The 24,834-nt window shown below is 45.5% G+C and overlaps 1 protein-coding gene across 1 annotated transcript; it reads right to left on the bottom strand.

The window, feature by feature from the left end:
* Positions 1 to 399: 399 nt before the first annotated feature.
* GBX1 (gastrulation brain homeobox 1) lies at positions 400 to 23,965 on the bottom strand (the record flags this gene model as incomplete). The annotated part of the gene is made up of 2 exons (XM_081102671.1): positions 23,209 to 23,965; positions 400 to 950 (listed from the first exon to the last, which is right to left on the bottom strand). Exons 1-2 carry the CDS (start codon positions 23,735 to 23,737, stop codon positions 400 to 402), a joined length of 1,080 nt encoding a protein of 359 aa, XP_080958797.1. The 5' UTR covers positions 23,738 to 23,965.
* Between the last annotated feature and the right edge of the window lie 869 nt (positions 23,966 to 24,834).

The raw sequence follows: 24,834 nt of genomic DNA, 5'->3' as shown, positions 1-24,834 counted from the left end.
AATAAATAAGGAGTTGTGATCAGCTTGGCTGGTCATTACCCTGGATTCTTCCCCACCCCTGTCAGAAGTGATTCCAGGAACCTTTCAGGCCCTAGGCATTTTAGAACCCAACACCTCCCCAGGAGTCCACCTCAGTCCCAAAAGCTCCTGGGCAATGAGAACCCAAGTCCCTTCAGTCCTGAAGCCCCAGTCCTGAGGGTCTCTGGAACAGGCTCAAGGACATGTGCCCATATCTCGGATTGCCAGGAGAGCATACCTAGAGCTAAGTGAGTTGCCAACTGAGCCCCCTGCTAGGGCAGAATCATAGTGGTAGCTCCCTGGTCCACAGAGCCATAACCCAGTCTCTAAGCAAGCCCAGGAAACGAATCCTTTGCCTTCTGAAGTCCTCAAGAGCCCCATTCAGGGCCGGGCTCCCTGTTCCATTTGTTGGTGCTGGCTCCGCACAGCGAACCTGTTGACATGCACAGGTATGGGCACAACAATCTTGGGGTTTCTTACGGGCTCTCCAGAACGGCTGCTGACATTGCCAGCTTTGATGCGCTTCCACTTGGCTCTCCGATTCTGAAACCAGATCTTGACCTGCACCTCACTGAGCTTGAGGGCATGGGCGATCTGGGAACGCTCTGTCAAGCTCAGGTATTTCTTGCAATGAAACTCCTTCTCCAATTCCAAAAGCTGCTCACTGGTAAATGCTGTGCGGCGCCTCCGGCTTTTGCCCCCAGGAGCCGTGACTCCTGATGCCACTGGGGCTGCCTCCTCAGCTCCAGTCCCCAGGCTTCCCTTTAGCTTCGGTTTAGGTGCCAGGAGAACCCCCGGGCCCCCTGCAGAACTGTCCAGGAAACCGTCGTCCTCACTGTCACCGCCCGAGCCCTCTTCCTCCTGTTCGCTGCCTGCTGGGTCTCTTGCTGGTGCCTCCAGCTTCTCCTCATCTGAGCTGTACACCTTCCCCTCTGTGGGGAGTGAAAACCAATGGACAGGGAGGGAGAAGGTAGGAAAAGAGACAGGTTGGAAGAGGCACACGAAACCATGACCAGGCATGGCCAGAACGACAGCAGGAAGAGAGACAGATGTAGAGGGGGTGAGATGGGGATGGAAGAAGTTCAGGGAAGACAAAGAAATAGAAAGAAAGGTATTAACCAGCACAGATTTCACTAAAGCAAAGTGGGGCAGGCAACAAGTGTCTATCAAAGGAGCACCATTCCCAGGACTGTGTCCCCTCCACATTCCCACACCCTACCTCAGTTCTGCCTACCCACTACCTTCCCAGCTTTCTCTAAATCCAGACCACGCAGCCTCAGGCCCCAGAGTGAAGTAGTAGGGACCTGGCTTAGGATCCTTCCAGTGGCTGCGGCAGGAATGAACACTATAGGAGAGCTTACTTTTGCAGGACGGGGCTATCAGCCTTTGTTATTCTAGGAATCCTAGCCAGACCCAGTGGAAGAGCTATGTGTTGACTTCTCTTCTGTCTTCCCTCTTCCTTAAATCTAGAATCTCATTTCCAGATGGGAATTTCAGGGGCATGTGATTCCCCATCCTCACTCTATTCCCAAAATCTGGGTCATAGAAATGTAACACAAGGACCTGGGAATCAGGAATTTTCCTTACTGCACTCCTTCCCAATTCCCCTTAATCAGACCATCCAGCCCACAATGGGGAACCCTCCCAGCCACATGGCTTATCAGTGACCAGACTTCTTCCAATTACTTAGTCTCCTAAGCCCCTTTCATTCCTTCTCCTTGTTTAAAAAATGATGTCATCGCTTTCCCACCTTCCCTCTTTCCCAGTTAAGATTGCTGAGCAGCACAAACAGCTGCTTTCTGCTTAAGTTCAGAATCCTGAGGACCCTGAGCTTGATGTCAGCTGGGAACATGGAAGGAATATGGGAAGAAATAAAAATGCAGCAAGGGAAAATATAGATGGTGAAAACGAAATTTTGATTCATTTAGTAGATTACTGATTATTTGTAATCACAGCCACATAAACATTTTAACCCATATATAATTCTAAAATTTAATTGAACCATTGGTTTTATTCTATCCACTGACATTTTTATTCTTATAATGCAAATAATGCATTGTAAATGTTTTCAATGAGTTTTACAAAATCCCTTGTTTTCTGCCCAAAGGACCAATAAGCAGTGAAACAACAAAAAAATCACAAGAAAACCAACAAATAGGAAAGAGAAGAGAAAAATGAATAATCTGTAAACAGCTCCTTACCAATAGAGTTTAGTGTGTAAAAGTGGGGAGCACTTCACAAATTGGAAGCACATGTATCTACACCCACATGTCACATGTACACTCATAAGCACACTCCAAGGTTGTGAATACAACCCAAAGTAAAATAACTTCAGGGAATGAAGTGCCTTATATGGAAAAGAAGTGTGCACATGTACACACGGCTAGAACACCTCTCAGCACTCAGAGGCTACCTGCTGCTCTCCTCAAATCCCTCCCCATCTGCCTTTAAGTCAGCAGAACTTCTCAGGGCCTCTAGTAGCAGCCCAGTAAATTTCAATCCCCTTCCCCATCCCAGAGTTGTCCCTTTCCTCTCACTGATGCAATCTACGCCTGTTCCTTTTCCTTAAGAGCCACACTGACATTATCCTTAGAGGCCAAAATTCTCGACCATATCCAGATCACCCACTTCCACCTCAATTAGCTTCTTCATACCTCAAGGGTATTTTAAAAAATGTTTTTATTGATTTTTTAGAGAGAGAAGAAGGGAGAGGGAGAGAAGATGGAAACATCAATGACAGCAAAACATGACAGAGAGACATCAATCGGCTGCCTCCTGCACACTCCCCACTAGGGATCCAGCCTACATCCTGGGCATGTATCCTCACTGGGAATCGAACCAGCAATCTCTTGGTTCATGGGACGATGCTCAGTCCACTGAGCCATGCCAGCCAGTCTCAAGGGTATTTTTATACCCCAGGCCAGCACCTTTTCTCCCTGTAGTACTTCATTGTTTATCTAACCTCAAAACCTATGTGGCACCCCCCAGCTGAGGCTTATCCAGCCTTCCTATGTGACTATTCATTGCTTTTCACCAGCAAGTGGTCCTCATTCTCTCCCTAACAGCTGGCCACGCTTCATGAGCACCCAACTTCACATACTATAAGGTGCTCCTCATGATACTCACCTCTTATCGCCCACATGTTCTCCCGTACCCCTAGCCAAGTCCATTTTATTTACTGTGAGATTCACATCCTTGGTTTCTTCCTTCATTTCACTAAGACGGGTGGCTGGGGAATGTCCAGCCTGTGTGCTATACAACACCAACAAAATCATTTGGTCTGGCCCTGCCAGGCATTAGGAGTAAGTTAATTAAATGTTTGACCAAATATAGCAGGCTAGTTTTTAAGTTGATAATTTTGTATGGCTCAAGAATGATGACAGAAATATCCAAAAGGCCCAAAAATTATGCTACAAATATCCAAAGGCTCTTGGCAGAAAAAAAAAGTTCCCCACCCCAGCACTAAGGGCTTCCTCACACATCTTCCACTTTCCACTTCCAGAACGCAAACTTAACAGTCCCAAATGGAACTTGTGATCTTTCTTCTACGCTAGTTCTTCCCCACATGCACCTACATCTTTGCCATTTCAGTTAATGGTAACTCCATCCTCCCTGTTGTTCAAACCAAACCCTGTCCAATCCACCAGCAAGTCCTGGTCTTGTTGCTGCCTTTAAAATACAGACCCTGACCTCTTCTCACCACCACCTCTGTATCCAGCAAGTCCAGGTCACCATTATCTCTCCCCTGGTTCATTGACACTTTCTCTAAACTGGTTTCTCTGCCCTGCCTTCTCCCCCTATCCAGGTTCTTCTCTCTGGAATACATATATACTCTCACCTAGAGTTTTGCACTGGCTCATATCCTGTCTCCTTAGGTTTTTACTATATCACCCTTTTAAAATTAAGACTCCCAATACTCCCTATCTGTGCTTTATTTGTTGCTATAGTACAAATCACCAACTTCATTTATTTTGTTGGTTCTCTCCTCTTATTAGAATATAAACTCCATGAAGGTAGACATTGTTAATATATTTTTTCACTGTTATACCTTCAGTATCTAGAAAATTACCTGCCCAGAGTAGGCACTCAATAAATATTTATTGACTAAATAAGAGAACTGTTCCAAGCTTGCTCTCTTGCCCTCTGTCCTTCCTTTCCCATGTCTCTCCTAAGATATTCTCCACAGCCCCAATCCAAGCCAGTTCTAGTGCGCATAAGGCATCTTCTCCATGAATATTATCCTACCCACTGCTCAGCATGCCCTCAGAGCTCACAGTAGCTGGAGAGGAATCCATATGGAGTAGTAACCTATAGGATTGTCTGCTAAAAGAAATGAAGGACAATCTCCAATATTATTACTAAATCTTTTAACTTCTAATTTTTAAAACATGGTTTGTTGTAAATAATAACAAAAACCACACAAAAGCTTGTAAAAACTCTGCCCAGTATTATAATATTTTAAACAGCTGCTAAAAAGGCAGATACTGGATTACAATATTTTAAACAGCTGCTAAAAGGTCTTGAAAGATGAAATCAGTTAGCACAGTTCTGAGTACCCAAGGGGTGTCCAATAAATCTAAATGGATGAGGATTGAGATGAGGCTCCCAGGTTCCTCGATCTGGCAGGGCCCTCCTGAGATCACATCATCCATCCCTCTGTCTTCAGACAGATTCCATAAAATCAAGCCCCCATAAGTGGGCCACCCTCAGTGCTGCTTTTAAAGCCAGACAAGAACCCCAGATTCACAACCTCTCTTGGTTACTTGATCCCAGGGGGATGCTGAGAGCAGGGGCGGGAGTCTCTGAGTCTTTATAATCATGACATTGAAGGCTCTGATAAGCAACTCTTAGAAGGAGATGGAGGTGGGGTAAAAAAGAAAGCAACCGAGAGGGGGAAATGCAGCTAAACAGGAGTCCGGGACAGTAAGACTGAGAAGGAGTGGGTGAGAGAAGAAAAGTTGGCAGAAAGGAGTGGGTCATGAGAGAAGGAGGGTGGAAGAATTAAGTGATGAATCAGAGAAACTAAAAGAGCTAAAAAGTTTAGAGAAGGAAGAAAGAAAATAGCAAAAAGCTTTAAAAACGCACATACACCCCTACCTTCTTTACCTAAACATTGATGCATTTGGAGCAAAGCAAAACATTTTAGCCCTGCCAATTTCCCTTTGCTCCACCAACAGTGGAGCACATTAGAATGTAATACCCAAAGTGAGAGAGACATATTCAGAAGAATTGAAGGAACAAGACATTAACCCAATCCTTTGCAATGTGTCAATCGTGAAACAGCTTATTATTTTCTATTGAGTTAACTAAGAAATAAATACAAACTATTTCCTTTTATCCAATTTATAATATGTTATATTAATGGTAACATATTCAAATCAAATAAAATGAAAATTGCAATAGAAAAATGTGTTGACTAAAAACAAAAGCAAATCTTTTTGATAAAATTTCCATTTGCAAAATTTGATTTAGAATAATTGGATTTGTTAGGTTTAATGTCCATAAAAGTAAAATTCTAACTGCAGATGCTATAACTGGTTGATATGAACAAAAAACCTTGATCAACAAAACAAGACCACATTGAAATTTTATATGGGAAATAAAGATTCTGATGACAATAATTTCACCAAAAGGAAAACTTGAAATTGGAAACAATTTGCCTGAGCTAGGTAGGTAAGCCAAACAGAAAGAAAGATTCTGTCCTTTGTGCATGAAAATGTTATTACTGGTAATAGAAGAGTATTTGCATTTTAAACTTGTTCCCTATGGGTAAGTCTCGAGTCTGTGAAAAAAAGCTTGGTGTCTGTTCAGGAGGAATAATGTGGGGCAGATTGGTTATTAGGATATATCCAGAGTTCATGTGAACTCTCCTTGTCGTTGCTATTACACTAAGAACCAGAAATCACAAGTTTTGAACCGCAATTCGTTGTAGAGTCCATGCCAGGGCACTAATCCCACTCCAGAGAGTAGTGTCCAGGCTGCAGGGATACCCTTGCCTGGGGCCTTCCTTCCAAGAGGAAGGGAAGCAGCTCCAGAGACAGAGAAGCCCCATCTTGGTAACGGTCCAGTCAGGCTGGAGAAGAAATCAAGGACCAAAGAACCCATGGTAGGTATTTTCCAGTAGAAAGAATTAATAGCATTGGCTCTCACCATCTAGAGGGGAATCCCACAGCCATGGTCACCAAGGATGGTGGCCTGGGTTGTGGCACAGAAAACTGCCCAGGGAGTGGAGAACCATTTTAGTTAGATTCCAGCTACAGGAACTCACAGGGCCCCTGTGCCATCCCTCATCCACCTACTGTCCTAGCTTATATAAAATCAATAGTCTTTACTACCCACTGAAGAGAAGTCTCTCCCCATTCACTCAATTCTGACTTCTCTTCCCTGTACTTCAAAGATGAACTACCCTCACACTCCACAGCCACTCTCAGGACACAGAGTTTCCTGATCCTACTGATCAGGTCACCTCTTCAGTTTCCTGAATACAGAACCAATGGAGGAAGTTGTTGTCAAGAGGTGAGAAGAAATGCAGGTCATACCTCATAAAAGGGGTGTTTGCTACCACTCTCATTTCTAAATCCTCATCTCATCATCAAGCCCAGTATAGAATTATTGCTCTGTTCTTTTCAAAGACAGTACTTACTCCAATTGTTTATAGCAACTAGCTTACTTTCTCCCCGCCCCCCCAATATACCCATTTATTGCCATCACAGTTACCACTTTATTTGTTTATTTATTTTTAATCCTCACCAGAAGATATTTTTCCATTGAGTTTTTAAAATATATTTTATTGATTTTTTACAGAGAGGAAGGGAGAGAAACATTGATGAGGGAGAAACATCGATCAGCTGCCTCCTGCACACCCCCTACTGGGTATGTGCCCGCAATCAAGGTACATGCCCTTGACCGGAATCGAACCTGGGACCCTTGAGTCCACAGGCCGACACTCTATCCACTGACCCAAACCAGTTAGGGCTTTCCATTGATTTTTAGAGACAGTGGAAGAGAGGGATAGACAGAGCTATGAATGTTGATATGAAAGAAACACATTGATTGGTTGCCTCCTGCATGTGCCCCGACCAGGTACAGAATCGAACCGGAATTGAACCCAGGACCCTTCAGTCCACAGGCCGACACTATCCACTGAGCAAAACTGGCTAGGGCGCAATTAGCTTACTTTCAATTTGTTTTTCATTAACCCATCCATTTCATGGCCCCCAATTTGCTATTACTCCTCTCTATAATTTAGGTTCTCTCTCTCTATCTCTCCCTCCCTCCCTCTCTCTCCTTTTCCCAGGGCTCTTCAGCATTCTTGGCTCCAGATTTGATATGAATTTTCTCTGCATCTCGACCATCCAGAGTCCCTCCAACCTTCATGACAACTTCAGGACAATGTCCCCACCACTTCAAGCTCAGAGCTCCTCTTATGGCATACTAATGGTGCCAGTGCCAAGAGCACCTCAGCTTTCCAAAACACTTTCACATGTATTATTTTATCTTCAAGCAACTCACTGAAGTGGAGTAGAACCTATTATTAATAGCAATGAGAGGTCGGTAACCTTATTTTCAGGTGAAAACACTGAGTTTCAGAAAGATTAAAATGTTTTCCTTAAGTCACATAGTTAGGGACAGAGCCATGTCTAAACCTTAGTCTCCTACACCTTTAGTCAATGCTCTTTTATTCTTTGCAGTAAAATATCTTTTCTCCCCTCCCACCTGAAGTAAAAGTCCTTTCCCTAGATGTCTCATCAGATAAATAACCTTCCTATCAAATCTAGTTTTAAGTTAGACCTCATCCCTTTCACTTATCACTGCAGAGCTCTAGCCTAATATTGTCCTTTAACAGGATATTTCTCTCATTTCCCAAAACAAAATTCCCATCAGATCTTTCTCATATTTTTTTCTGTCATTATTGGTTTGATGATATAATCCATCCAGTCAACATTCCTTTTATTTAGAAATGTATTTTCTCATTTAAAAATAATGTTGTCAAACTCTGGAAACAGCTTCGTTTTAATATAAATTTTCTCTAGCTCCTAGTTTACAACTGTCTCCCTCAACCCTCAAGGACAGCTCTTGTACAAGAATCAGCCTCATTGAGGAATAGAAATTTTCTACTATCTTCATTTCTACCTTCCTCATTACAGAACTCTCTTCAGTCCTCACTCTGGGTATCTCTTCTATCACTCCCTAGGACTCCTTATCTAGCCAGGGAGAAGGCTTTCCTCCCTAATAATGAAAGGGAGTTAAAGGTCGGTACTTTTTTTTTCTTTCTGGTCGAGATAGGTATCTGTTTGGGGTTTGTTTTTGTCTGCCCAGCATCCCTTTCCCCTTTGTTCACTCACAGCACCCCTTCCTTTGGGCACTGCTTTTCACCTATTATCCAGTACAGTGGGGCTGTCAATCACATCCCTCCACCTTAGTGAAATGTAGGCATGGGACCTGAATCTGACCAATCCTAACATCCCATCTCCCTGGGGACCTGATTCAAGCTAGTTAATCAACCATCCTAGGATTTGATATGTGCTAGAACCCACTGGGGTCCCAACATAGGATTATAAAACTTAGATCAGCTTATGCTTGTGCCACACTCCTCCTCCTGCCTCTCACATGGAGAGAATGAGGTGAAAACAGAGAAAGGAGACAAGTTGAGAACAAGAAGAAAATAATAGCACTATTTGCATTCTTGTATTTCAAAGTCATGTGAATCAATAACTGCCCATTTTAGCTTAAATTAGAGTTGAGCTGCTGTCACTAGCAACTCAAAGAGTTCTGACTACATACAATGCTGTAACTAGCTTATTTCACCCCCCTACCCCCATGGAAAGTAAGCATCTCCACCTCACTCCCATAACTTCCCATCAAAAATAATTTTTCGCCGAAACCGGTTTGGCTCATTGGATAGAGCGTCGGCCTGCGGACTGAGGGGTCCCGGGTTCGATTCCGGTCAAGGGCATGTACCTGGGTTGCGGGCACATCCCCAGTGGGAGGTGTGCAGGAGGCAGCTGATCGATGTTTCTCTCTCATCGATGTTTCTGGCTCTCTAGCCCTCTCCCTTCCTCACTGTAAAAAATCAATAAAAAAAAATATATTTAAAAAAAATAAAATAATTTTTCAACCTGGCCAGTGTGCTCAGTGGTTAGTTTACAACTCTGTGCCGGCCTCAAACTGAAGGATTGAGGGTTCAATTCCCGGTCAAGGGCATGTACCTGGACTGTAGGTTCGGCCCCCTGTCTGGTCAGGGGGGAAGTTCGGGAGTCAACCAATTGATGTGTCTTTCTCACATCAATGTTTTTCTCTCTCCCCATCTCTCACCAAAGCAATAGAAAAACGTCCTTGGGTGAGGATTAAAAATGATAATAATAATCATTTTCCCACATTACCTGAAATCATTTATAATACCACCCCCTAAAATTCCACCAGTTTGAAATTCATTTGGATTGTTAAAAATCTCTTTAATCCATTTGAGTATGAATTAATTTTAATTCATTGGCTCTGCTCCTAACATCAAGTTGAGATCAGACATATGAGAGAAAAGGAATTTGGATGAAGAAAAAAAGGAGATGTTTTTGTTTGTTTTTTGTTTTTGTTTTTAACGGAGAGAAAGGAAGAATAGGTGCCAGGGGGACACAGCAGAGGGCTTTCAGCAGCCTTGGGATCTAGAGGAGATGCCAAAATGTGAGACATGGAAACCAAAAGGAGGGAGAAAAAGACCCAGAAATTCCACTTTGGGGAATATATCTGAAGAAATGCAAAACACTAATTCGAAAGAATATATGCATCCCTATGTTCATAGCAGCACAATTTACAATAGCTAAGATTTGGAAGCAGCCCAAGTACCCATCAGTTGATGAGTGGATAAAAAAAGCTGTGGTACATTTACACCATGGAATACTATGCAGCTGTAAAAAGGATCTCTTGTGCTTTGAGACAGCATGGATGGACCTGGAGAGCATTATGCTAAGTGAAATAAGCCAATTAGAGAAAGACAATTACCATATGATTTCACTTACGTGTGAAATATAATGAACAAGTAAACTAACAAATAAAATAGAAACAGGCATTAGATACAGAGAACAGACTGACAGCCATCAGAAGGGAGGGGTGTTGAGAGTCTGAGTGAAAAAGATGAAGGGTTAAGCAAAGAAAAACCCCTTATAGATACAGACAACAGTATAGTGATTACCAGAAGGAAAGGGGGTGGGGGAAGGTAGAAGAGGGTAAAGGGGGGATAAATTGTGATGGAAAGATACATGACTTAGGGTGGTAAAACAATACAATATACAGGATGATCCTATATAATAAAAGGCTAATATGCAAGGGGGCACATACTCGATGCAGGAGTTGCCCCCTGGTGGTCAGTGCACTCCCACAGGTGGAGTACTGCTCAGCCAGAAGCCGGGCTCATGGCTGGCGAGCGCAGTGGTGGTGGGGGGGGAGCCTCTCCCACCTCCACAGCAGTGCTAAGGATGTCCCACTGACATCCCCCAAAGGCTTCCAGACTGCGAGAGGGCACAGGCCGGGCTGAGGGACAGCTCCAGTGCACGAATTTCATGCACCGGGCCTCTAGTGTATTATAAAATTATATACCTGGAACCTATATAATTTTATTAATCAATGTCACCATTTTTATAAATTCAATAAAAATTTAAATTTAAAAAAAAAGAAGGAAGGAAAGGCAAGAGACAAAATCTACTCCTATTAGATTCATACAATGTTCTCTCCTGGCATTCCCCATATGAATAGTACTCAGAATACAGTGCTACTTCTATCATCACTCCCAGAAATATTTGTCCCTATCAGTACAGAGAGTATCATCTATCCTAAACAATTCCTAGAGAAGATGTCTTTCCCAACTTAATTCCCAGGAAAGCGCCCCATCCATTTCCAGAACAAGGACAATACTGATAATTTTTTGCACACTTATTATGTTAGGATACTGGACGAATATCTCCTCGTTTAGTCCTTAATTCTATGAGGTAAGTATTATTGCACTAATTTTACTGGTTAGGAAACTGAGACTGCAGAGGTTAGTTTTTTGCTTTAGGCCACAAAGAAAGGGTGGTACCAAGATCTGTATCCAAAGGTACTCCGGTACTCCTTCTTCTGCACCACACCACATCTCTTCAACACTGAGTGGAGAGACTGATTCCTGATGTCACCCTATGATAAATATTGTACCAATTGGAAACATAATATAAAAAGCCAGGAACTGATTCCACAACTTAACTTTTTTTTTCTCACTCCCTCGTGGGCACTGCTCTTTTGCCCACCAGATAAAGTCGGTCACAATTGATCCCCAATCTTTTTGGCCTGGATAAGATCAACTCCCACCTTTATCACATGTTTCTCCATCTCATTTAATCTGAAGGCTGTACACAGCCACAGCTCAGTTAACACCCCCCCGACCCCAGATGACAATGCCTTTTCTATCCTAAAGCCCAGTCCTGATTTTACCTCAAGACATACATATCCCAGCCTGCTCTTCCTCATCAGCTACCATGACAACTCAGCATTGAGAAGTATAGAAATTCACCCAATTTTTTTGCTCAGGATGACTTTTTTTTTTTTTTTAAGGAAACAACTCATTAAGATATCCTTATAGATGAAACAGAATTGTAGAGCTTATAGATCACCTAAATCAAACCCTAATTTTACTGATGAGGAAGCTAAGACACAGAGTGGTGTGATTTGGCCAAGATCACGTACTTACATACTTCTAACATCTAGCTATAATTCACAGAACAGTTATCATCTAGCCCAGCACTCAGTGCTTCTGACCTTCACTCTCAAGATAATTTTCTCCTCCTCTCTCCCTCCAGTACACCTCTGCATCACTTCTCTTCCCATGGCTCCCAACACAGTTCCATCTTCTCTGTTCTATTATAATACCACTAGAGGCCCGGTGCACAAAAATTTGTGCACTCGGGGGGGAGGGGGCGTCCCTCAGCCCGGCCTGTGCCCTCTCGCAGTCTGGGACCCCTCGGGAGATAACGACCTGCTGGCTTAGGCCTGCTTCCGGGTTGCAGAGGGCAGGCGCAATCCCTAGGTGCAGCCCCTGGTTGGGCTCAGAGCAGGGCTAATTGGGGAGTTGGGGCGCTGCCCCCTGTCATGCACAGAGCAGGGCAGATCGGGAAGTTGCGATGCCACCCTCAGTCACCCTCAGGGTAGGGCCAATTGGGGGGTTGGGGCACCGCCCCCTATCACACTCAAGGCAGGGTCGATGGGGAGGTTGTGGCGCCACCCCCTGTCACACACAGAGCAGGGCCAATCAGGGGGTTGGGGTGCTGCCCCCTGTCACTCACAGAGCAGGGCCCATCAGGGGGGTAGGGGCTCTGTACCCTGTCACGCACAGAGCAGGGTCAATCAGGGGGTTGGAGAGCTCCCCCCGTCACGCACAGAGCCGGGCCCATCAGGGGGTTAGGGAGCTCCTTCCTGTCACGCACAGAGCAGGGCCGATCAGGGGGTTGAGGAGCTCCCCCCTGTCACTCACAGAGTAGGGCTGATAGGGGAGTTGGGGCACTGCCCCCTGTCACACACAGAGCAGGGCGGATCAGGGGGTTGGGGCGCCGCACCCTGTCACACACAGAGCAGGGCCGATCAGGGGGTTGGGGCACTGCAGCCTGTCACACACAGAGCCGCAGGGCGATCAGGGGGTTGGGGAGCTCCCCCCTATTAGTCACAGAGCAGGGCTGATCAGGGGGTTGGGGCGCCTTCCCCTGTCACGAACAGAGCAGGGCGGATAGGGAGGTTGTGGCCCCACCCCCTGTCACACACAGAGCCGCAGGGCGATCAGGGGGTTTGGGCGCTGCCCCCGTCACGCTGATCCCGGTGCCAGGAGGCCTCGCGGCTCCGCTGATCCCAGTGCTGGGAGGCATATTACCCTTTTACTATATAGGATAGAGGCCTGGTGCACGGGTGGGGGCCGGCTGGTTTGCCCTGAAGGGTGTCCTGGATCAGGGCGGGGGTCCCCACTGGGGTGCCTGGCCAGCCTGGATGAGGGGATGATGGCTGTTTGCAGCTGGTCACACACCCTTCAGTGAGGGGGTCCCCACTGGGGTGCCTGGCCAGTCAGTGAGGGGCTGAGGGCTGTTTTCAGGCTGGCGGGTGACTGAAGCTCCCAACTGCTCCTTTTTTTCTTTTTCTTTTTTTTTATTCTGGGCCAGCTTTAGCTCTGAGGCTTGGCTCCAGCTCTGAGGCCTCAGCTGCTGAAAGCAGGTATCTGGTTTGTTTGGGTTCTATAATCGAAACACTGTTTCAACTCCAGCTCTGAGATCCTGGCTGGCTGAAAGCAGGTTTCTGGGGTTTTGTTTAGCTTCTATATTTGTAACAATGTTTCAAACTGCAAGCTCAGAGGCCGGCAGCAACAGGCAGGGAATGTTGGAGTCCTCCGTCACTGAAGCAAGCTAGCCTCATGTTCGCTTCAAGCTGCCTGGCTGCTGGCCGCCATCTTGGCTGACAGTTAATTTGCATATCACCCTGATTAGCCAATGGGAAGGGTAGCGGAGGTACGGCTAATTACCATGTTTCTCTTTTATTAGATAGGATTTCCCAGGAATCACAGTCAAGAAGTCCATCTACAGAAGTTTTCCCACTGCAGACACAGCTGATTCTCACAGCCAGCTGGCCAGGAGGTCAAATCCCCCTAGTATTAACTACAACAATCAAGGCTTACCTACAACAAGACTGTGCACAAAGACCACTAGGGGGTGCACCAAGAAAGCATAAAAAATGCGGAGACAAAGAAACAGGACAAAACTGTCAATGGAGGATATTGAGTTCAGAACCACACTTTTAAGGTCTCTCAAGAACTGTCTAGAAGCCGCCGATAAAGTTATTGAGATCTACAAGAAATCTAATGAGACCCTTGATGTTATGATAAAGAACCAACTAGAAATTAAGCATATACGAACTGAAATAACGAATATTATACAGACTCCCAACAGCAGACCAGAGGAGTGCAAGAATCAAGGCAAAGATTTGAAATGCGAAGAAGCAAAAAACACCCAACCAGAAAAGCAAAATGAAAAAAGAATCCGAAAATACGAAGATAGCGTAAGGAGCCTCTGGGACAGCTTCAAGCGTACCAACATCAGAATTATAGGGGTGCCAGAAGATGAGAGAGAGCAAGATATTGAAAACCTATTTGAAGAAATAATGACAGAAAACTTCCCCCACCTGGTGAAAGAAATAGACTTACAGGTCCAGGAAGCGCAGAGAACCCCAAACAAAAGGAATCCAAAGAGGACCACACCAAGACACATCATAATTAAAATGCCAAGAGCAAAAGACAAAGAGAGAATCTTAAAAGCAGCAAGAGAAAGAAACTCAGTTACCTACAAGGGAATACCCATACGACTGTCAGCTGATTTCTCAACAGAAACTTTGCAGGCCAGAAGGGAGTGGCAAGAAATATTCAAAGTGATGAATGCCAAGAACCTACAACCAAGATTACTTTATCCAGCAAAGCTATCATTCAGAATTGAAGGTCAGATAAAGAGCTTCACAGATAAGGAAAAGCTAAAGGAGTTCATCACCACCAAACCAGTATTATATGAAATGCTGAAAGGTATCCTTTAAGAAGAGGAGGAAGAAGAAAAAGGTAAAGATACTAATTATGAACAACAAATATGCATCTATCAACAAGTGAATCTAAGAATAAAGTGAATAAATAATCTGATGAACAGAATGAACTGGTGATTATAATAGAATCAGGGACATAGAAAGGGAATGGACTGACTATTCTTGCGGGGGAAAGGGATGCGGGAGATGCGGGAAGAGACTGAACAAAAATTGTGCACCTATGGATGAGGAGAGTGGGAGGGTAAGGGCAGAGGGTGGGGTGGGAACTGGGTGGAGGGGAGCTATGGGGGGAAAAAAGAGGAACAAATGTAATAATCTGAATAAAGATTTAATAAAATAAAAGAATTTTTAAAAAAGAAAAAAAAGGCCCTGACCAGTTTGGCTCAGTGGATAGAGCGTCGGCCTGCGGACTGTAGGGTCCCAGGTTCGATTCCGGTCAAGGGCATGTACCTTGGTTGCGGGCACATCCCCAGTGGCGGGTGTGCAGGAGGCAGCTGATCAATGTTTTTCTCTCATCGATGTTTCTAGCTCGCTATCCCTCTCCCTTCCTCTCTGTAAAAAGTCAATAAAATTTATTAAAAAAAAAAAAAAAAAAAGAAGTCCATCTATGCCAAACCGGTTTAGCTCAGTGGATAGAGTGTCGGCCTGGGGACTCTGGGGTCCCAGGTTTGATTCCGGTCAAGGGCATGTACCTTGGTTGCGGGCACATCTCCTCTGGGGGGCGTGCAGGAGGCAGCTGATTGATCTCTCTCATCGATGTTTCTGGCTCTCTATCCCTCTCCCTTCTTCTCTGTAAAAAATCAATAAAATATATTTTTTTTAAAAAAAGAAGTCCATCTACTATCATCCCCAGTTCCAAAGTATTGTCCTGTTTCTCCTGTACTCATGTTTCACACAAAGTGCTTTTTCCTCAGAACCCTGGTCTCTGCCCTGCAGTCTTCCTGATTCTAATACAGATTTTTCATTTCATCACTTGGGGATTATTCCTTTCTCTTCCATGAGAGGAAGGAAATTACTTGTAGTACAATATTGTCGCTTCTTACTACAATTTATTTCAGCCTGTGCAGGTCATTCTTCTATCACACTAAATTCAAGCATGTCTTTTCTCTGTCATTCTTTCTCCTAATTAGTACATCAATATTTTTCCCACATTACTCTAAGCTGATAACTTTCTCCCAGGTTGACCATATTTCCAATAAAACATACCAACTTCTTTGCCACTCTTAATCCAGATCTCTTTCATACCCATCGTGACCACTGCAGCTGTGGTACCACCACCTGCATACAGAGCTCTGTCCTTTCAACTGGTTCGGATATGGGCCTTCTTTCCGGCCTCAACATGGGGCATCTCCCCATTCCCCTAGCTAAAAGTTCTCTTCCACCAAACTCTCCTCATCATCTCTATTTAAGTGTCTCTCTTTTTTGTACATCTACTCCATTACTTCTCACATTTCTATTTCCTAATTCCCAATCAGTTTCACCACAAAGATCCTTTCCCCGTTACTTCCAAGGCAAAATACTTCCCTAGCTTCCTAACATCACTCTCGATGCAAAGCACTGCTCATACTATATTCATCCTATTTTCAATTAAATATTTGTCCTGGTTGGGTGGCTCAGTTGGAGTGTCGTCCCATATACCAAAAGGTTTCAGGTTGGTGGGTTCAATCCCTGGTCAGGCGTACACGAGAGGCAACATATCAATGTTTCTCTCTCACATCAATGTTTCTCTCGCTCTTTCTCTCTCTAAAAATTCAATAAAAACATATCCAATTACTGCCTCTTTCCCATTATTCCCTGTATAGACTATTCTTGCCCATGACTCTAAGAATTATCCTCCTAATTCTATATAATAAAAGCATAGTATGCAAATTGTCCCTCGACCAGAGTTCTTCCAGGAGTTCATACAGGGGGTGGGCTGGCTGGGGGAAGGGAGGCCCCAGCTGGCAGATGCTAGGGACCCTACTAGTGCATGAATTTCATGCACTGAGCCTCTAGTCATTTATAATATACTAGAGGCCCAGTGCAAGAATTCATGCACCAGTGGGTTCCCTCAGCCTGGCCTGTGGGATCAGGCTGAAACCGGCTCTCCAACATCCTCTGAGGGGTCCTGGATTGCGAGAGGGCACAGGCCAGGCCGAGGGACCCCACCAGTGCACCATCAGGGCTGGGAAGGGATGTAGGAGGTTGGCCAGCTGGGGAGGGACTGCAGGAGGGCCCCAGGGCATGTCCAGCCCAACTTGCTCAGTCCGGATCAGTTCGACCCCAGCAGCAAGCTAACCTACCAGTCAGAGCATCTGCCTCCTGGTGGTCAGTGCCCATCATAGCGAGCAGTTGAGTGGCCTTAGCATATTATTAGCATATTATGCTTTGATTGGTTGAAATGGATGACTGGAAGACCAGACACTTAGCATATTAGGCATTTATTATATAGGATATCTCCCTATTTACATATACCACTGCAGAGATCTCTCCTGTCTTCCATCCCTCCCAAGGTTTACCTTTACCATGTATAAGGTATCCCAGTATCCCATTCCAACCCTAATAAAATTTTCCTCTTGTCATTTTTGAGATCTCAGCTAGGGATTCTTAACCTTTTTTGTGCCATGAATTCCTTGGAAGTCTGATAAAGCCTATAAACTCCTCAGAATAATGCCTTTAGATGTTTAAGATAGATGAGAGAGAATCATTGATTGCCTGCTCCTGCAGGCCCCTACTTGGTACTCAGACCGCAACCCGGACATGTACTCTGACCAGGAATCGAACCATGACATCCTGGTTCATAAGTCGATGCTCAACCACTGAGCAACACTGGCCTGAGTAATCATAATTCTTTTTTATTTTTTTTATTTTTTTTATTTATTTATTTATTTTTTTTAAAAAAATATATATTTTATTGATTTTTTACAGAGAGGAAGGGAGAGAGATAGAGAGTTAGAAACATCGATGAGAGAGAAACATCGATCAGCTGCCTCCTGCACATCTCCCACCGGGGATGTGCCCGCAACCCAGGTACATGCCCCTGACCAGAATCGAACCTGGGACCCTTCAGTCAACAGGCCGACGCTCTATCCACTGAGCCAAACCGGTTTCGGCGATTCTTTATTAATTTATTAAACAAAAAGATGCCTCCAAAGACTGTAAATTTCTATGAAAAATATCTATGATTTCTACTGGTGACAAAAATCTCAGGTATTGTTGAAACTACTATGGTTTCTGGCCTACATTTATAATTAAAGGAAGCACCAAATTTAGTTACAAGTTAATAAAAATAACAATGTAATTTCCCCCATCCATAATTAACAGATCCCCTCACAAGAGGTGCATGAAGTCCATATTAAGAACCATACTGTAAACATGGAGGCTTTAAAGAGAAGCTTTTATCCTATGGAATTGAAAGGAATATTAAAAATCATCTGAGCCCTAGCTGGTTTGGCTCAGTGGATAGAGCATTGGCCTGCAGACTGAAGGTTCCCAAGTTCAATTCCTGTCAAGGGCACATGCCCGGGTTTCAGGCTCAATCCCCAGTAGGGGGTGTGCAGGAGGCAGCTAATCAATGATTCTCTCTCATTGATGTTTCTCTCTTTCTCTCCCTCTCCCTTCCTCTCTGAAATCAATAAAAAAATATTTTTTAAATCACCTGAACCAAAACTTCTTTTTTTGGGGGGGGGGGGTTAATCCTCACCTGAGGATATATTTTCCATTGATTTTTAGAGAGAATGGAAGGGAGAAAGGGGGAGAGAGAAGTGGGTAAGGGAGGGAGGGAGAGAGAGAGAGAGAGAGAGAGAGAGAGAGAGAGAGAGAGAGAGAGAAACATTGATTGGGTGCCTCCTGTACTTGTCCAGGCCAGGGCTGGGAATCGAACCTGCAACCCAGGTATGTGCCCTTGACCAGGACTTGAACCTGTGACTCTTCAGTGCTCAGGCTGATGCTCAAACCACTTAACCACATCGGCCAGGGTATGAACCAAAACTTTTATGTTACTGATGAGGAAACTGAAGCCTGGAGAAATTATAAGACTTTGAATCTGGCCTGGCTGGTGTGGCACAGTGGTTGAGCATTGACCTATGAACCAGGAGGTCACAGTTCGATTACCGTACATGCCTGGGTTGTGGGCTCGATCCCCAGTGTGGGGCATGCAGGAGGAGCTGATCAATGATTCTCTCTCATGATTGATGTTTTTCTCTCTCTCTCCCTCTCCCTTCCTCCCTGAAATCAATTAAAAATATATAGTTTTAAAAAGGAGCCGTAACCGGTTTGGCTCAGTGGATAGAGCGTCGGTCTGTGGACTGAAGGGTCCCGGGTTCGATTCCGGTCAAGGGCATGTGCCTTGGTTGTGGGCACATCCCCAGTGATCGATGTTTCTCTCTCATCAATGTTTCTGACTCTCTATCCCTCTCCCTTCCTCTCTGTAAAAAATCAATAAAATATATTTTTTTTAAAAAAAGGAAATTAACTGATGGTCATGTAACATAGTCTAGCTACAATCAGGTGCTTGGCTTACAGCAATCAGCACTCAAATACAGTATCGTGCTCCTAGAAGTTTCCTGGTCTTCTGGCATGATTTCCATTATTATTGACAATCTATTCAGAAATTAGCAAATCTTTTTCTGTTTAATTTTAAAACATAATGTTCACTACACTGCCTTCTCTCAGGTTTGTCCCATCACATTCTCTTCTCTATATCGTCTCAACTACAAGTGTTTTCTTTTCCTTACCACACTCAACTCATCTTTGCTATCAATCTCTTACTGTATTTTTACCATCTATACAAAAATTATATGTGGGTTATCTACCATCCCTCACTTCTTAAATATTTGTTTTCAGATAACCTAATTCTTTTTTTCCCTGAAGGAATCATTGCTCTAGACACCCCCAATTTAAAGTTTTCTTTTGCATTTCTCCAGACAGACAGCTCTTTTTCTTCATTCTCCCAGCACATAGCATCCTCCTCACTTGTTATCTCTGGAATGTGTATTTGTACCACATCTTCAAGTTAGCTTAGATTTCTCTCAGCTTTAGCTCACACACACCTTCACACACAAGATCATCTCTGCCCATCCCAATCAAGGCAGAATTCTCCTTTTTCCTGTCATTTAGAGCTTACCGCTCTCTTTGCTCCATTGTTCCTAACATGGGGGACTTCACTATTCACTGAAATTCAAAGCTCCTTTTCCCCCATCATGTTCATGTGACTGTTCTTACGATTCTCTAGATCTGTTATGTTGAATATGGTCACCACTGGTCACATGAGGCGACTGACCACTAGAAACATGGCTAGTCTGAATTGAGATGCACTGGAAGTGTAAAATACACACTGGATTTCCAAGACTTAATATGAAAAGGGAATATAAAACATCTCATTGAACACTGATTAATGCTGAAATAATATTTTGAATATATTGGGTTAAATAAAATATTAAAGTTAATGTCACCTATTTCTTTATTCTTCTAACATGGCTAATAAAATTTTTTAATTACATAAATGGCTTGCTAGACAGCACTACTCTGGACTTTTCTATTGATTCATACTTTTAAATCTTCCCTACTAATTAAAAATTCTCTCTTCTTGTATCACACCTTCTCCAATTACATTCACTGCTTCCCATACTCCAAACTTAGAATTATTTTCAATCTGCCGTTATCAATACCTTTTCTACCTCATTATTTCTGTACACAGTATTTCTTTGTGCCTACAATATAGCTTCTATCCATTCAATCAAATTATAATAAAGTTTCTTCCTCATCAATTCTTGTAGGGTGGTATCTGTTTCAACTCTCAGCAATTTTTAAAAAAAATGTCCTTATAATTCCCCAAAAAAGGAAGTTCACTCATCATTTGCCAAATTGGCCTATCTTCACTGTAATTTCATTTAAAGGGGCTAGTAATTGTAAAACACTAAACTAATGTAAATTAATAATTTCAGACCAATATCTCCTATTCATATTAAGACAGAAACTCCTCCTCTGTCATTTTAAAGATAGAATTATTTCTCCAAATTCTTCTAATTTTGAGGTTTCAATCCCATTATTTAAGCAGAGAACTCTCTTATTTCACACAAAATACTCAAATACAATTCTCAAAATGGTACATTTATTTTCCCACCACTTTTGCAATGGGCCATGTGTCATCATCACTCCTCAAACTGATATTATGTCCAACATTTCTGGAGTTGCCTTTTCTTGTCCCAACTATTTTAGGGGGGAATCAAGACTGGGCAGATGGGTACGAATGGTATGGTGAGGAGAGTTGGGAAAGTTTGTACTGGAAGTGGTAAGAAGTAGCAGTCACAGATAAGATCTCTTACTCATTATCTTCTTGGAATGTTTCTTCTGAAATCTCTCCTTACTGCTGTGCCCCAGAAACCCTCCTGTAGACCCTTTCTGTGTATCTCTTCCCAATATGAATGATTACCTTCACTCCAGCACTTCTCAAAATTTTTCCTCTGTAAGGACTCCTCCCCTCATTTTTTTTCAATCCTCACCTGAGGATATTTCCCCATTGATTTTGAGAGAGAGTGGAATGGTGGAGGAGGAAGAGAGAGAGAGAGAGAGAGAGAGAGAGAGAGAGAGAGAGAGAGAGAGAGAAACATCGATGTGAGAGACACATCAATTGGTTGCCTCCTGCATGAGCCCCAACTGGGATTGAACCCTGGACCCTTCAGTCTGTGGGCCCATGCTCTATCCACTGAGCAAAACCAGCCAGGCCCCTCCCATCATTCTTAGCAAATAAATTTCTTATCTTTACTCTAAGAGTAAGTTTCTTTTTTTGCTTCCAACATTTTCCTCAGATGATGATCTTTCCTTCATCATTCTCTTTATATAAATTCTAGTTTCCCATTACTTCTAGTACTGAAAAACCTTTTTAAAAATTACTCCTACTGTTGAAACTTTCCCGTTTCCTACCTGTATATTTATTTAGCTCTCATCCAGTCCTCTCAAGACAGAACTCTTTCTGATCCACACACTTCGGATCCAGATAGTGCTCATTTTTCATCTAGCCCTGCTAAAAATCCCTGTACATCTCTCTTCCAATAGGCAGCTCTCTCCTTTCTAATATTCTCTCTTTGGATAATGTGGGTGTAAAGCTCATTTGTTGTTACTTTCCCTTATTCTTCCTTCCTCAATATTTCTCTTCTGTTCTTTTCCTCTGCTTATTCCTTTCTCTCTCTCTCAGTGTCTGGTTTTACAGCCAATATTCTACTGCGTCAGAAAAGAGCACCCATTTTACAAATGGTTCAATATCAGAACTGAGGGAAACCTGAGAGAGCAGGACAAGCTGCTTGTTTTTCCATGGTTTGGGCATATTCCCCTTCAGTTCTCTGGAACTGAGGTGTCTTCCTTTCTCCTCCCCCACAGCTTATCTCTTCTCTAGGTGTGTCTGGTTCTTCTTCTGCTCCTATTGCCTCCAAAGGTCAATTTCAAGAAAGGGACCAGACACCTATTATCAGGAATTGCCTTCTCCTGGCAAAGGACAAAAAATTATTGCATCTCCTCCTGGTCTTCACTAGAATCAGCCCCCATGCCTCCATGGGTCACTACTAAGCTGGTTGAGATGAACGGTTAAGCAAAGGCAGATCTATCCTGATGCTACAGAAGTTTAAGATTCAGGAACCCTGCACTTGCATGTGGCCCTTATTTTTCTTAAACAGGGCCCACCAAACTGTATAAGCTTTGGATGTCAGCACACCCGGATCGGTCTCTGGATGGGGAGGAGCATTTTCGGCTACTAAGGGTGAAGGATCAATAAATAGGAAGTCAGGAGCTCTCTAAATAGATCTATTCTAAACAGGGTTCAGTTTAATACACCCTGTCTCTATTTAGAGGGCATCTTCTTCCCATGGAGGACCCAGTGTTCCTGCATTAGCTTAGCTGAATCTCCTAGTTCCAGAATCTTAGCTGAATTCTTGACTCCAGGCTTTTGGGCTGCACCCAGCCCAGCCCAGCCCAGCCTCTCTCTTGGCATCCCAGTGAGCCCTGGTCCAGCAGGTGCTAAGCCCCCTGCTAGCTAAGGTTTCCTTAAGGCCACTACTCAGTTATTACGGCTTAGCTCTAAATATGCCAATTCAGAAGTGACCTCTTCTACTAAGATGAAGATGGGTCATCAACATGGTCACCACCACTTTAAGACCCTCCCTTTGCCCCTGCATCCACGGAGACCATTTGGGGTCAATACAACCTTCTCAGAAGCCAGAAGGGCCCCCCTCTTAACTGACAGCTGCCCCAATGTACCCTCACCCTGGGGTCTTGCTGCTGTCCTCAGGAATCCCACACTTGCAGCTTCTCTATTCCCAGCATCTGAGGAAAATGAAGGGATTCTGAAAAGAAGATGCAGCAGAGCCAAGGCTTGAGGACTAGAATGCAGAAAGGAAAGACACTAATTTGGAAGTCTTTGTCGAGGCTTCGGGCACTTTGGAGACAGAGCAGGGCTGCGATTCTGGGATTTAGAAGTGCTCTGTGTGAAGGGAACCGGAGGTGGTTCCCAGAACCCGCCATTTGGGGGGTCTGGGATTCCAGGGCTCCAGGCAAGTGTCCAGTCTGAGTAGCCTGATGTTGGGATTTCCGGTAAGGAGCCTCCCGCCCGGCTCCCTGGTCAGCCCCAGCACTTACCCGGCAGACTTGGGAAAGTCTCTGAGAAGTGCGGAGGCAGGGGCGGTGGGGGCTCTGCCACTTTCTCCCGGGCCGGCAGCAGTTCTTCGGCTTCCAGTCCACCCTCTGGGCGTCGGCCGCCGGGCTCAGGGTTGTTTCTGGCGGCGGCGGCAGCAGCAGCAACAGCGAGATCTGGGGGCCCGTAGAAGGCGTCCGGCGGCTCTGCAAAGCTGGGCAGCGCGGTGGTCAGCGCCACCATCGAGGGCACAGCCTGCCCCAGCCCGGCGCAGAAGGTGTTGGTAAGGCGGCCGGCAAAGGAGGCTAGCGGGGCGAGGGGTGGGAGGCCGGTGGGGAGCGGCGCAGGGGCCAGCGCCTGCGGCAGCACGAGGGGCCGGTAGGGCATGAACATGGGGTAGCCGGTGTAGAGCAAGTGGCCAGAGCGTGGCGGCGGTGGCCCGATCAGGGAGTCAATGGAGAAGGCAGTGCCCGGGCCCCCACCACTGCCCCCGCCGCTGCCCCCGGGGGCGCTTCCGCCTCCAGCTCTCTGCATGGCGCTGGGAGCTGTGGCCGCCCCGGGGAGTCCCCTCTGGGCACCGCCGTGCGCCCCGCGGCTCGGGCGCCCGAGCGGACACGCAGAGCTGGCTCCTGGCTCCCGGGCCGAGGTGGCGCGAGGCTCGGGCTCAGCGCAGTGTGGCTCCCGTGCCGCGTTCCCTCTCTCTCATAAGGAGGGAGGGGGCGGGCGAGCGGGCGGGCTGGGGGTGTCGCCCTCCGGACTCATCCATCTTCTTCAAATTACGCTTCACTTCCTCCCTCCGCCCGCTGCGGAGCCCGCCCGCTCCCTCAGCAGAGCCTGTTCCCAGCGGCCCGACCCGCCCGCCCCCCGCGGCCCAACCAACTATTATTAATGGAGATTGATGAGTCCGGACACACCGCTTTGTGAAAGTTTGCGGCCAACGAGAAGACGGCTGCAGCTGTTGGGCCAGTGCCCCTCCTTCCACCCAGCCCGCCCCGACCTAGCCCAATCGGCCGGGTGTGGACTGGGCGCGGGGCGGCAGGCAAGGAGGGCGCGCCGTGAGGGGCAGGCTCAGACCGAGGTGCCGCAGCCCCCAGCCAACCCCGGCTCAGGCTGCTGCCCTCTGTCCGACCCAAGCCAGTCTCCCGGTGTCCCAGCCCCCGGGGCGAAAGACCTGGCAGCTCCAAAAGCAAGCCCAGAGGGGCAGACGAGACAGCACCTCGGTGCCCGCTTGGGCGGCGGGGCCGGCCGGCAGGGGGCGCACTCCGCTGCGGGGCACCGAGGCTCAGGGCCACTCACATCGGCCCTTTTCCTTCTCAGTTGGTCGTGTCCTCCCAGCCCCATCCACACTCTCTCCCCTGGTCTCTCTTGGCATTGGCTCTTCCTTCCTTGGAACCCTCATTTCCTCCTCCTCCTCCTCTATGGTGGACTCCCTTAGTCCCTCACTCTGGCCTCCTGGTCGTTTCCGGAAGGGCCCACACTATGCCAAGCGCTTAGCATCCCTCTCACCTTTCCTCCTCCTCCGTCTTTCTCCCATCCTTTCCATTCTTTTCCTTCCTCCCAATCTTCTTTCCTGCCCCTGTCTATCCCTGCTCCTATTTGATCATTACTATTTCTCACTCCCTACCCCAGTG

Source organism: Myotis nattereri, assembly GCF_964212035.1.
Source record: "Myotis nattereri genome assembly, chromosome: 11".
Taxonomy (NCBI): domain Eukaryota; kingdom Metazoa; phylum Chordata; class Mammalia; order Chiroptera; family Vespertilionidae; genus Myotis; species Myotis nattereri.
Note: the sequence above shows the minus strand (reverse complement) of the source record. Positions and strands in the feature narration are given on the sequence as shown.